Source organism: Chiloscyllium plagiosum, unplaced genomic scaffold (assembly GCF_037043375.1).
Source record: "Chiloscyllium plagiosum isolate Xiang-an unplaced genomic scaffold, Cpla_swu_hap1 HiC_scaffold_53X, whole genome shotgun sequence".
In the NCBI taxonomy this organism is placed as follows: Eukaryota; Metazoa; Chordata; class Chondrichthyes; order Orectolobiformes; family Hemiscylliidae; genus Chiloscyllium; species Chiloscyllium plagiosum.
In genome coordinates, this window is record NW_028270191.1 from 25,164,546 (window position 1) to 25,176,865 (window position 12,320).

General features: G+C 41.9%; 1 protein-coding gene across 4 annotated transcripts in view; it reads right to left on the bottom strand.

Moving 5' to 3' along the window:
* Positions 1 to 12,320, bottom strand: part of LOC122543279 (arf-GAP with GTPase, ANK repeat and PH domain-containing protein 1-like) — a 203,688-nt gene that overhangs the window by 35,704 nt on the left and 155,664 nt on the right. For all 4 annotated transcript variants that reach the window (XM_043681772.2, XM_043681770.2, XM_043681769.2 and 1 more), the window contains exons 9-10: positions 4,834 to 4,920; positions 1,815 to 1,919 (exon numbers count right to left, since the gene is read on the bottom strand). In XM_043681772.2, the coding sequence (XP_043537707.2) occupies positions 1,815 to 1,919; positions 4,834 to 4,920 (192 nt within the window). The remainder of the gene's footprint in view (positions 1 to 1,814; positions 1,920 to 4,833; positions 4,921 to 12,320) is intronic.

Sequence of the window (12,320 nt, forward strand, 5' to 3'; positions counted from 1 at the left end):
TTGATAGATTACAGCCATCACTTGTTCCAGTCTACTGGATTTCTACTTCGCAATTTCTCTCGGGCCACCTCCATTCACATTGTTCACACCATTCTGGCATTTTCCAACAGGGTAATTTCACAGTACAGAAATCTCTCATCTTGATGATACTGCTCATTGGAAAGTAGAAGTTAACAAATGATGGAGGACACAAGGAATTCACGGAGACCGTCAGTGTGATTGGGAACGTCTGTCGGAGACTCTCCTAATGATTGAGGGAATCTGCCAGAGAAAGTCTGGTGGAAATCCCCACAATATTCATAGTAATGTATGTGTATATTATCTTTTGGGAATTTGGATTTCTAAAACATAGGCAGATGGATTTTGGTTTCAGTTCTGTGAAAGTAAAATTTTCAATGTCACAAATTATTTGGAACAGTGGAGCGGCACAGTGGCTCAGTGGTTAGCACTGTTGTCTCACAGCACCAGGGTCCCAGATTCGATTCCAGCCTTGGTTGACTGTCTGTGTGGAGTTTGCACATTCTCCCTGTGTCTGTGTGGGTTTCCTCCGGGTGCTCCGGTTTCCACCCACAATCCAAAGATGTGCTGGTCAGGTGAATTGGCCATGCTAAATTGCCTATAGTGTTAGATGCATTAGTCAGAGGGAAATGGGACTGGGTGCGTTACTCTTCAGACAGGTCGGTGTGGACTTGTTGGGCCAAAGGGCCTGTTTCTACACTGTAGAGAATCTAATCTAAATAGTTGCTTAGTAGTACAGAACCTCAACATTGTTAAAATTTCCAAAGTAGCAGATTCAGTGAAGTAATTAGCAGGATACCTGCGGTGTTGATTGATGGAATGTTTACACTGATGAGTTCATGACTGACTGAGGAATCAGACCAATGGCCAGTAGATTAGTTTTACTTCAGTTCAGAAGAATCAGAAGTTCAGTTCAGGAGAAAAAAATGTCTGCTTGGAGGAAACTACATGTTCAGTTCAGGAGTATGGTTTACACCCTAGCAGAAGGATTTTAGTATGTGAAGTCTCCAAGCAGTGAGAGTTTGTGAAGAAGCTCTTGAATTGTCAGAATCAAAAGGAAATTTCGGCCAGTGGAACTGAAAATAAGTTTGGGCCATCAAAATTGGAAAGAACTTTTGAAACAGTCTCAACAGTCTTAGGATGAAGATTGAAAAGAATCAGTTAAGTAAGAAAGTAAAGAGTTAAGGGAGGAGTTACGTTTCTCTGGGATTTGAATATCTGTAAAAGATATTGCAAGGCAACAGTTTACAGCTTTGTTTTGCTGTTTATGCAATGCTCTTTCTAAACTGGCAAACATGTATAGCTTTGTTTGTTTTGTTTTGTTTTCTTTAATTTAATCAATGTTAAAGAAAATTTACAGCCTCGTGTGAATATGTTCGGTGACTGGCCACCACTGCAACCAACTGCAAATTATTAAACTTATGATCCATCAAGCCAGGTTGCATGCTGGGAACTGACTTGTCCAGTATTACCAACAAATGGGATTATAACATATGCTCCATTATTTATAATTAAGAAAATTAAGAAGCTGTGGAAAGATCACCTAGGGCTATTAGAGGGATTCATCACATTGCATCCACCTGCACTTCAGTAACAAAATATACTATACATTACAGAGGATAATGATCCTGATGTTTTGAAAGCAGCAAATTTTCCAACCTACCAAGAGCAATGTCACATACTGCTAATTTAACCAAAACACTGTTTTCCCAAGCATGAGAGATGTGATTTTCACAGGCACACTTGCTTTAGCTCCAAATCCATTTGTGGAACAAAAACATATAAAGTATACTTACATGTAAACTTGGATGATAGGACAAGATACCATTGTTACACAGTGTAACATATTTCTTCTTCCACTCTTTGTTTAGCGAGTTTCCACTCCTCTTCAACAACACACCCTGTAAAGAAACACACCTTAGAAAATCAGGATCAGTGGAGAAAATCTCTGTCTCCCACACGAGCTACTCTACGCATTGCTCACTCAAACAACTCAGATCTAGAAAAACTGAGGGTGTTCCGTCTTTCTTGTAACCCAGATTATGATAAGTTTGTTTGAATGTCAAAAGGATGGGATAAAATGGACAGAGTAGACTGTTTCTAATAGTTAAGGAGTCTAGAGCAAGGGACCATGCACACAACATTATATGCAAGTTATTTAAAAAGATGGCAGGAGAAACATGATAACATGGAGAGTTGTGAGGCTGTGGAATTCATTTCCAGGATTACTAGTTGAAGTGATGGAAATATTCAAGATCTGATTGGATAGATGAAAGAAAATGGGAACAAGTTAGATAAATATGATTTGGATTATTGCTCGTATGGAGGGTAAACACGAACATGATTGGCTGTACCAAATAGCCCTTCTCCTTGTTGTAACTTAACTTTAGTAACATATAAATAAAATTATGTGAGACTTCCTGGTATTCATGGTAATGGAATCACACCCAACAGTAGTCAACACCTTCATGAGGAAAGAAAACTGAAGCGAGACAAAGGTAAACAGTTGGCTTGATTGGCAAATAGCCCTTTTCCTTGTTGTAACTTAACTTTAGTAACATGTAAATAAAACTATGTGAGACTTCCTGGTACTTTTTGTTCTACTAAACCACATTCAAAAGGCCACCTAACATATTTGACCTACTGATGGAAGGGAATAATTAGATTTTTAGATTTTATTGTCAAGTGTGGGAGTACAGGAGTATAGTGAAAAGTGTATAATTTCAGCACAAATGGAGCCATCTTAGGTACCAAAGTACCCACGTACAAAAAAGGCTTAGGTACAAAGTAGTAAGAGAAACGAGAGTTAAAAAGTTAAGCATTACTTCACAGAATAGTAGAAAAATAAAGAAGTAAAATTAGTAAAAAGTAGAATTAAAAATTAAATATAGTTCATCAGTCTATGGGGAGCTAATGTCACTCAAGATCTGTTGAGTTATAGAGGAATGGGACTTGGTGCTATATAGGATACGCATGGCAGAGTTTGAACAGGTTGGAGTTGAAGGAGCATTGTGCATTGTTTGAGAGTCCACACAGCTCAGCTTCCTCCTTCCCAGGCTCAAACATGTCTTTAGTGGCAACTACATCAGGTGGGAACAGAAAACAGGAAATTGGACCAAAAAGAAGAGAACTTGCATGTTGAAATAAGAAACTTGCAGTAATGCTTTGCACATTACGAAGAACAACTTCTGTTCATAAAATGTCTTTAAATTTACAAGATATCCCATGGCATTTAACAAATTGGGATAGGGAGAGGAGTGGACATTGAATACGAAGTAGGAGAAGTCAGTTAAGTCAGTCAGTTGTTCTGAAGGATTGGTTTTGAAGGTGGAGAGAAGATTTAGCAAGGATAATTAGAATTAGTGAGAGTGTTGAAACACCTGAAGTCTCTGCTACTGATGGTGGAGCACAAAAATCCACAGGCTGAACAATGGAGTGAGTCAAGATGTTTGGTTAGAGGAAACTGTACAGTTGTGTGAGACCACAGAGAAGTCTGTGAATTAGATGACAGATTTTGATGGCATGTCTGCAGGGTCTGGAACTTAATATAGTATAGGATAGTAGGGAGGAAACAGGTTCTAGTCTTCGTTAAACAAGCAACATTCAAGTCTTTCAGGATTTTAGCCATTTGAATTGTGGCGATGCTGTGGCTTTAAGTGGTATATTTTGTCCTGGTTTCTTTTAAGAAAGAGTTTGAACAAGAGGTGACGAGCTGTCCGTGGTAACATAAAGCGCTTGTGAGGCGTTGGGTTTTTTAAAAACTGTTGGAAAAATAGCCTGGATGGATGTGACCAGCTCTCAGACCAGGATTTCTAGGGGTTTTTTTTTAGCCCCTAGAAGCCCCTATTTTTAGAAGCTGTTGGAGATTTAAACAAGTAGAAGTTATTTTTCCCTCTCTCGGTTTCAGCTAGAAGCTGGGGCTTCTCTTCCTACTGCAGGCATTGCATGTTAAAAAATCTGATTTCTGAATTTACCTTTATGCCGAGGGGTGTGTTTATGTGTCATTGCTATATTGGAACAGTTAAGTAGTAATAGTTACTGTATCTATTATTCTGTTATGTTTCTCATCAGAGTTAAGTTATTCTAAGTTCTTCTTTCTTTTGTTTGTATTTTAACTATAGTGTTTGAACAAATTGTGTTTTGCTTAAACGCCAAGTAGTTTGAATTGTATCTGGAACACATCACTTTATATTTGCCTTTATTATAAGAAAATAATTAGCACCTAGGCTACCTTCTTCAAATATTTTGAAGGGAGTCTGATCTGGAAGCGTTATTGAGCTCATCTCACAAATTACATCTCATTCTCAGTTATAATCAATGTGCTGTTGTAGACTGACAGAACAATTATGGGTGACAGCTAAAACTCTAAAATACCATCCAAACTTGCACACCAGAAAGTTCGGATTCTTGTTTACGTACAGCTTGGCAGATGCCAAGAGCTTCTCTAGTACTTCACCCAAATGGCCATTCTCTATATAAGCACCTGATTAGCAGCTATTCAGCTATAAACACATCACCACACAGTTTGATTTCATCACACAAGCATATTTCCAACGGCATGCCCATTAGGAGCTGGGAAACTGACTGAGTTTTCTTTCCCACTAAGGATAATTGTATAACCCCTGACTAGTATCCCCACCCTGGTCAGTTAACGTAAGTATGGAATGAATAGTTCAGATATCCCCTGGCCCTCCCAAATGATCCATGTTGCACTCTCCCATCTTGGGCACTATGATGAAGGGACAGAGGTAAAGAAGAGCTTAAGTGATATTTGTCAAGAACTGTGTATTTTGCCATCGTGGTGCTGAAACCTACCTGTTTAATTGGGATTGCACGGCCACTTCCAATATTATCTGCTTTACTGTCTAGACTCCTCCGCTCTGTATCACTTCCCCGCCGAGTCTGTGGAGGGAATGAGAACATAGTGTCAAACCAAAGTTGAAGTGCTTGTTCTCATTAAAAACATCCTGACTCTCCCTCTGCCTAGAATGAAACACCTTAGAGTTTTTACAGTGATGGTAATAACTGAAGCTAATGCTGAAGTCTGACTCTATGAAGGCTGAGTGAGTAGCAGAATTGTGGCCAGATCATCACAAGGATAAATATAAACACACAGCAACCCATATCTATCAGCAAATCAGAAAATCCACTGCACTGCTGCATACAATAGAACTGTTGTTGTAGTATTGCATGGCTGTGACTGTTTCCTTGGCATCTTTCACATACTGTGGTGTTCTGTCATCCTGTTGAGGTCCAGCTTTTCTCTCAAGCAATGGAGGGGTTCACAATACATTTGGTTTTCCAGCTACAGAGATGGAAAATTGAGACTGAAAACTCATTTGCTAGCTATTACAATCACATCCGTCCCATTTATCATGGGGGTATAAACCACTGCTTCTGAATGGCTGACCAGCAGTTTTTAATCCTCAGAAAACAGACTGTTTTTTTAATCAAACAAGTCAGCAGAATAGAAAAGGTCACATTCTGAAATTCAGCAATTAACCCTTCGACTGGCAACAACTTCAATGAAATTAGCTCGTCAGCCTTCCAGTTATGTACCTATCTCTGCTGAAACTCTGGATTTGATTCTCTCTATTCCAGCCTCTGCTCTTACAAGCACTGGAGCAGTTCTAGCAAAGTCAATAAAAGAGTTCAGCTTCATGTTTCACAGCTGTTACTGCTTTCAGTCTGGCTACTGAAAGATTAGAGAAGTGCAAATTAGGATGCATGTGAAAGGCACCATATCCAGCTCAGATCATACATGGATTTGAAATGTTTTGACTCCCTCTGCAATTTATGTCACATGATTAGCTTTTAGTCCTTTCGAAAAATGATGTGGGAATCATTTTTGGGAATAAATTGGACCACTTGATCCAGGTGAACATCCAAAAACACCAAATTTGGAACATCCTTTGTTACATCCAGACTCAAGTATTTCAATGCTGGTCTCCATCAACTCCAAACTGTTCAAACTCTACCACGTGTATCCTATATAGCACCAAGTCCCATTCCTCAATCACCCCACAGATCTGGAGTGACATTAGCTCCCCATAGACTGATGAATTATATTTAATTGTTCATTCTAATCTTCAAATCCTTCCATGGCTTCACCCACCTTCTCTCCAATTTCTTTCAGAATGATCTATATTCCCAAACATCTACTGTACATTCCCCCTAACCTCTTGCCCATCTTTGTGTTTTCACCTGGTTTGGATTCATCCTCTGAGGTTCCCAACCTAAACATCTCCATCTCTTATAAAGCTACTTCCAAAGCCAATTGCTTTGACGAGGTTTTCAATCTCTTCCCAACACAGCATGCGTTCTTCGGGGAGTGGGGGACAGAGAGGCAGAGAAAGAGAGAAAGAGAGAGAGAGAAACAAAGAAATTACTTTGCATAAATGAAACTCCTAAAAAAAACGATGATCACGAGCCAATAATCTGTTCCTTTGTGATGGTGACTGATAGAAAAACAATAGCCAAGACACTGGGGATATCTTCCCTGTTCTTCTTTAAAATTGTTCCATGCGATCTTCAATGTTCCATGGGATCTTCAAGAATATACATCCTACCAAAAAGATAGGCAGGTGGGCAGAGAGGTGGGGTTGCCTTATTAGTAAGAAATTAAATTAAATCAATAGTAAGAAATGAAGTAGGGTCAGATGTGTAGAATCTGTGTGGGTAGAATTGAGGAATCACAAAGGTAAAAAAGCCATAGTTGGAGTTATGTCCAGACCTCCAAACAGTAGTCAGGAGCTAGAGCGCAAGATACACCAGAAGATAGAAAAGATGTGTAGGAAAGGCAAAGTTACAGTGATCTTGGGGGATTTCAATATGCAGGTGGACTGGGAAAATTAGGTTGGTAGTGGATTGCAAGAAAAGGAATTTGTGGAATGTCTATGAGATGGATTTTTGGAGCAGCTTGTGGTGGAGCCCACTGGGGAACAGGCAATACTAGATTTAGTGTTGTGCAATGAGGCAGACTTGATAAGGAAGCTTAAAGTGAAGGAACTCTCAGGAGGCAGTAATCATAATATGATTGAATTTACTCTGCAATTTGAGAGGGAGAAGATAGAATCAGAGGTAACCGGATTATAGCTGAATAAAGGCAACTACAGAGGCATGAGGGAGGAGCTGGGTAGAATTGATTGGGAGGAGAGCCCAGCAGGAAAGACAGTGGAACAGCAATGGCTGGAGTTTCTGGGAGTAATTCAGGAGACACAGAGATTCATCCCGAGAAAAAGGAAGCATGGTACAGGGAGGGTGAGGCAACCATGGCTGACGAGGGAAGTCAGGGGTAGCGTACTTCAGTTGTTGGTAAAATGTTGGAGAAGGTTATAAGAGATAGGATTTATAATCATCTAGAAAAGAATAATCTGATCAGGGATAATCAGCACTGTTTTGTGAAGGGTAGGTCGTGCCTCACAAACCTTATTGAGTTTTTTTGAGAAGGTGACCAAACAGGTAGATGAGAGTAAACTGTTGATGTGGTGTATATGGATTTCAGAAAGGCGTTCGATAAGGTTCCCCACAGTAGGCTATTGTACAAAATGCGGAGGAATGGGATTGTGGGAGATATAGCAGTTTGGATCAGTAATTGGCTTGCAGAAAGAAGATAGAGGGTGGTGGTTGATGGGAAATGTTCATCCTGGAGTCCAGTTACCAGTGGTATGCCGCAAGGGTCGGTGTTGGGTCTACTGCTGTTCGTCATTTTTATAAACGACCTGGATGAGGGCATAGAAGGGTGGGTTAGTAAATTTGCAGACGACATTAAGGTCGGTGGAGTTGTGGATAGTGACGAAGGATGTTGTAGGCTACAGAGAGACGTAGGTAAGCTGCAGAGCTGGGCTGAGAGGTGGCAAATGGAGTTTAATGCGGACAAGTCTGAGGTGATTCACTTTGGTCAGAGTAACCGGAATACAAATTACTGGGCTAATGGTAAGATTCTTGGTAGTGTAGATGAGCAGAGAGATCTCGGTGTCCAGGTAGATAGATCCTTGAAAGTTGCCACCCAGGTTGACAGGGTTGTTAAGAAGGCATACAAAGTTTTGGCCTTTATTAATAGAGGGATCGGGTTCCGAAACCATGAGGTTATGCTGCAGCTGTACAAAACTCTGATGCGGCCACACTTGGAGTATTGTGTACAGTTCTGGTCACTGCATTATAAGAAGGATGTGGAAGCTTTGGAAAGGGTGCAGAGGAGATTTACTAGGATGTTGCCTGGTATGGAGGGAAGGTCTTATGAGGAAAGGCTGAGGGACTTGGGGCTGTTTTCGTTCGAGAGAAGAAGGTTGAGAGGTGACTTAATAGAGACATATAAGATAATCAGAGGGTTAGATAGGGTGGACAGGGAGAGCCTTTTTCCAAGAATGGTGACGGCGAGCACAAGGAAGCATTGCTTTAAATTGAGAAGTGATAGATATAGGACAGATGTCAGAGGTAGTTTCTTTACTCAGAGAGTGGTAAGGGTATGGAATGCTTTGCCTGCAACGGTAGTAGATTCGCCAAGTTTAAGTATATTTAAGTCGTCATTGGACAAGCATATGGACGTACATGTAGGTTAGATGGGCTTCAGATTGGTATGATAGGTCAGCGCAACATCGAGGGCCGAAGGGCCCGTACTGCGCTATAATGTTCTATGTTCTATGTTCTATAAAAGCAAAAGAGAAAGCATATAATGTGGCGAAGAACAGTGGGAAACCAAAGGATTGGGAAGCTTACAAAGACCAACAGAGTGCAACGATAAAAGAAATAAGGAGGGAGAAGATTAAATATGAGGGTAAGCGAGACAGTAATATAAAGGAAGACTATAACAGTTTATTTTGATATATAAAGGGCAAAAGAGTGGCAAAAGTGGACACTGGGCCACTGGAAAATGACACTGGAGAGATAGTAGTGGGGAACAAGGAAATGGCTGAGGAACTGAATAATTACTTTGCGTCACGGTGGGCGGCATGGTGGCACAGTGGTTAGCACTGTTGCCTCACAGCACCAGAGACCCGGGTTCAATTCCCCCCTCAGGTGACTGACTGTGTGGAGTTTGCACATTCTCCCTGTGTCTGCGTGGGTTTCCTCCGGGTGCTCCGTTTTCCTCCCACAGTCCAAAAATGTGCAGGTTAGGTGAATTGGCCATGCTAAATTGCCCGTAGCGGTAGGTGAAGGGGTGAAATGTAGGGGAATGGGTCTGGGTGAGTTGCGCTTCGGCGGGGTCGATGTGGGCTTGTTGGGCCGAAGGGCCTGTTTCCACACTGTAAGTAATCTAATCTAATCTAATCTAATCTAAAAAAAGTCAGTCTTCATGGTGGAAGACACGAGTAATATCCCAAAAAATTCAAGAGTTGGGGACAGAGCTGAGTATGGTGGCCATCACCAAGGAGAAAGTGCTAGAAAAACTGAATGGCCTGAAGGTGGATAAATCATTCCTGATGAAGGGCTTTTGCCCGAAACATCGATTTTCCTGCTCCTCTGATGTTGCCTGACCCGCTGTGCTTTTCCAGCACCACTCTAATCTAGACTTTGATTTCCAGCATCTGCAGTCCTCATTTTTGCCTGGTGGATAAATCTCCTGAACCAGATGGACTACATCCCAGAGTTCTAAGGGATATAGCTGAAGAGATAGTGGAGGTGCTAGTGGTGATCTTTCAGGAATACTAGAATCAGGGAGGGTCCCAGAGGACTGGAAAATCGCAAATGTAACATCCCTGTTTTAAAGGGAATAAGGCAAAAGATGGAAAATTACAGACTGATTAGCCTAACCTCAGTCACAGGTAAGATCCTGGCATCCATTGTGAAGGATGAGATTTCTGAATGCTTGGAAGTGTTAAATTAAATAGGGCAAAGTCAGCATGGTTTCATCAAGGAGAGGTCATACCTGACAAATCTGCTACAATTCTTTGATGAAGTGACAAGCAGGTTAGTCCAAGGAGAACTAATGAATGCTATCTACCTGGACTTCAAGAAGGTCTTTGACCACGTGCCGCACAGGAGGCTACTGAGTAAGATAAGGGCCCTTGGTGTCAGAGGCAAGGTGCTAGCATGGATAGAAGCTTGGCTGTCTGGCAGAAAGCAGAGAGTGGAGATAAAAGGGTCCTTCGCAGGATGGCAGCTGGTGATAAATGGTGTTCCACAAGGCTGAGTGTTGGGACCACAACTTTTCACTTTATACATTAACAATCTAGATGAAGGAACTGAGGGCATCTGGCTAAGTTTGCAGATAATACAAAGACAGGTAGAGGGACAGGTAGCATTGAGGTGGCGGGGAGGCTGCAGAAGGATTTGTACAGGTTGGGAGAATGGGTAAAGAAGTGGCAGATGGAGTAGAACATGGGAAAGTGAGGTCATGTACTTTGGTAGGAAGAATAGAGGCATGGACTACTTTCTAAATGGAGAGAAAATTCAGAAATCTGAAGTGCAAAGAGACTTGGGAGTTCTAGTCCAGGATTCTCGCAAGGTAAACATGCAAGTTGAGTCAGTAGTTAGGAAGGCAAATGCAATGATGGCATTTATTTTGAGAGGGCTTGAATATAAAAGCAGGGATATACTTCTGAGGCTCTTTAATGCCCTGGTCAGATCACATTTGGAGTGTTGTGTGCAGTTTTGGGCCCCATAATCTCAGGAAGGATGTACTGGCCCTGGAGCCAGAGGAGGTTCACAAGAATGGTCCCAGGAATGAAAAGTGTAACATACGAGGAATGTTTGAGGACTCTGGGTTTGTACTCAATGGAGGGGGGATCTAATTGAAACATACAGAAAACTGAATGGCCTGGACAGAGTGGATGTTGGGAATATGTTTCCAATGGTAGGAGAGACTAGGACCTGAGGGCATAGTCTTAGAGTAAAGGGGAGACCTTTTAGAATGGAGATAAGGAGAAACCTCTTCAGCCAGAGAGTGGGGAATCGATGGAATTCACTGCCACAGAAGGCTGTGGAGGCCAGGTCAGTGAGTGTATTTAAGACTGAGATAGATAGGTTCTTGAGTATCAAGGGGATCAAGGGTTATGGGGAGAAAATGGGAGAATAGGGTTGAGAAACTTATCAGGTTTGATTGAATGGCGGGGCAGACTTGATGGGCTGAATGGCCTAATTTTTGCTCCCATGTCTCATGATTTTTACATCCACCTGAAGAGGTAGATGGAACCTTGTTTTAACATCTCATCCAAAAGACAGCGTCTTTGTGCAATGTTTGGAATGTTATGATTTAGAGGTGTTACATGACATTAAAAGGTGCTAGATTACTGAAAGTTATTGTTACTCACCAGCTCCATGTGTTTATGAGCAGAGTGCTTCCCCCTTAGAATTCACTCTCATTAGTAATGATACATAGCATATAAAAACTTGGGTTACATTCTGGGATATGAGGCTTCAAGCATTGCAGCCCCTGACCATGTACATTATTCATCCCTTCTCCATTCTTCCAACTCAGAGACTAGTTAGGCATCTCCTGTACAGGCCATCTCAGCCTCCTACAGTGGTCCCCAGCATTACAGATAACAGTCTTCAGCCAATTCGATTCATTCCACATGATAGCAAGAAACAGCTGGAGACACTGGATACTCTAAAGGCTGCAAGTCCTGACAACATTTGGGCAATAATACTGAAGATTTGTGCTCCAGAACTTGCTGCTCCTCTAGCCAAGGTGTTTCAATATAATTACAACAGTGGCATCTACCAGGCAATGGGGAAAATTGCCCAGTTATGTCCGTACACAAAAAGCAGGACAAATCCAACCTGGCCAATTACTGCCCCATCAGTCTATTCTTGATCATCAGTAAAGTGATCAAAGGTGTCATGAACAGTGATATCAAGCAGCCCCTGCTCAGCAAGGACCTGCTCAGTGACACCCAGTTTGGGTTCTGCCAGAGCCACTCAGCTCCTGACCTCATTATAGCCTTGTTTCACACATGGACAAAAGAGCTGAATTCCAGAGGTGAGGTTAGAGTTACAGCCCTTGATATCTGCGCTGCATTCGGTAGAGTGTGGCATCAAGGAGGCCTAGCAAATATGAGTAAATGGGTATCAGGGGGCAAACTCTCTGGTGGTTAGTCATACCTGGTACATTGAAAGATGGTCGTGATTGTTGGAGGTCAGTCATCTCAGCTCCAGGGCATTTCTGCAGGACTCCCTCAGGGTAGTGTCCTAGGTCCAACCATCTTCAGCTGCTTCATCAATGATCTTCCCTCCATCGTAAGGTCAGAGTTGGGAATGTTCGCTAATAATTGCACAATATTTAGCACCATTTGCGACTCCTCAGAGACTGAAGCAGTCCATGTTCAAATGCAGCAAGATCTGCACAATATCCAGGCTTG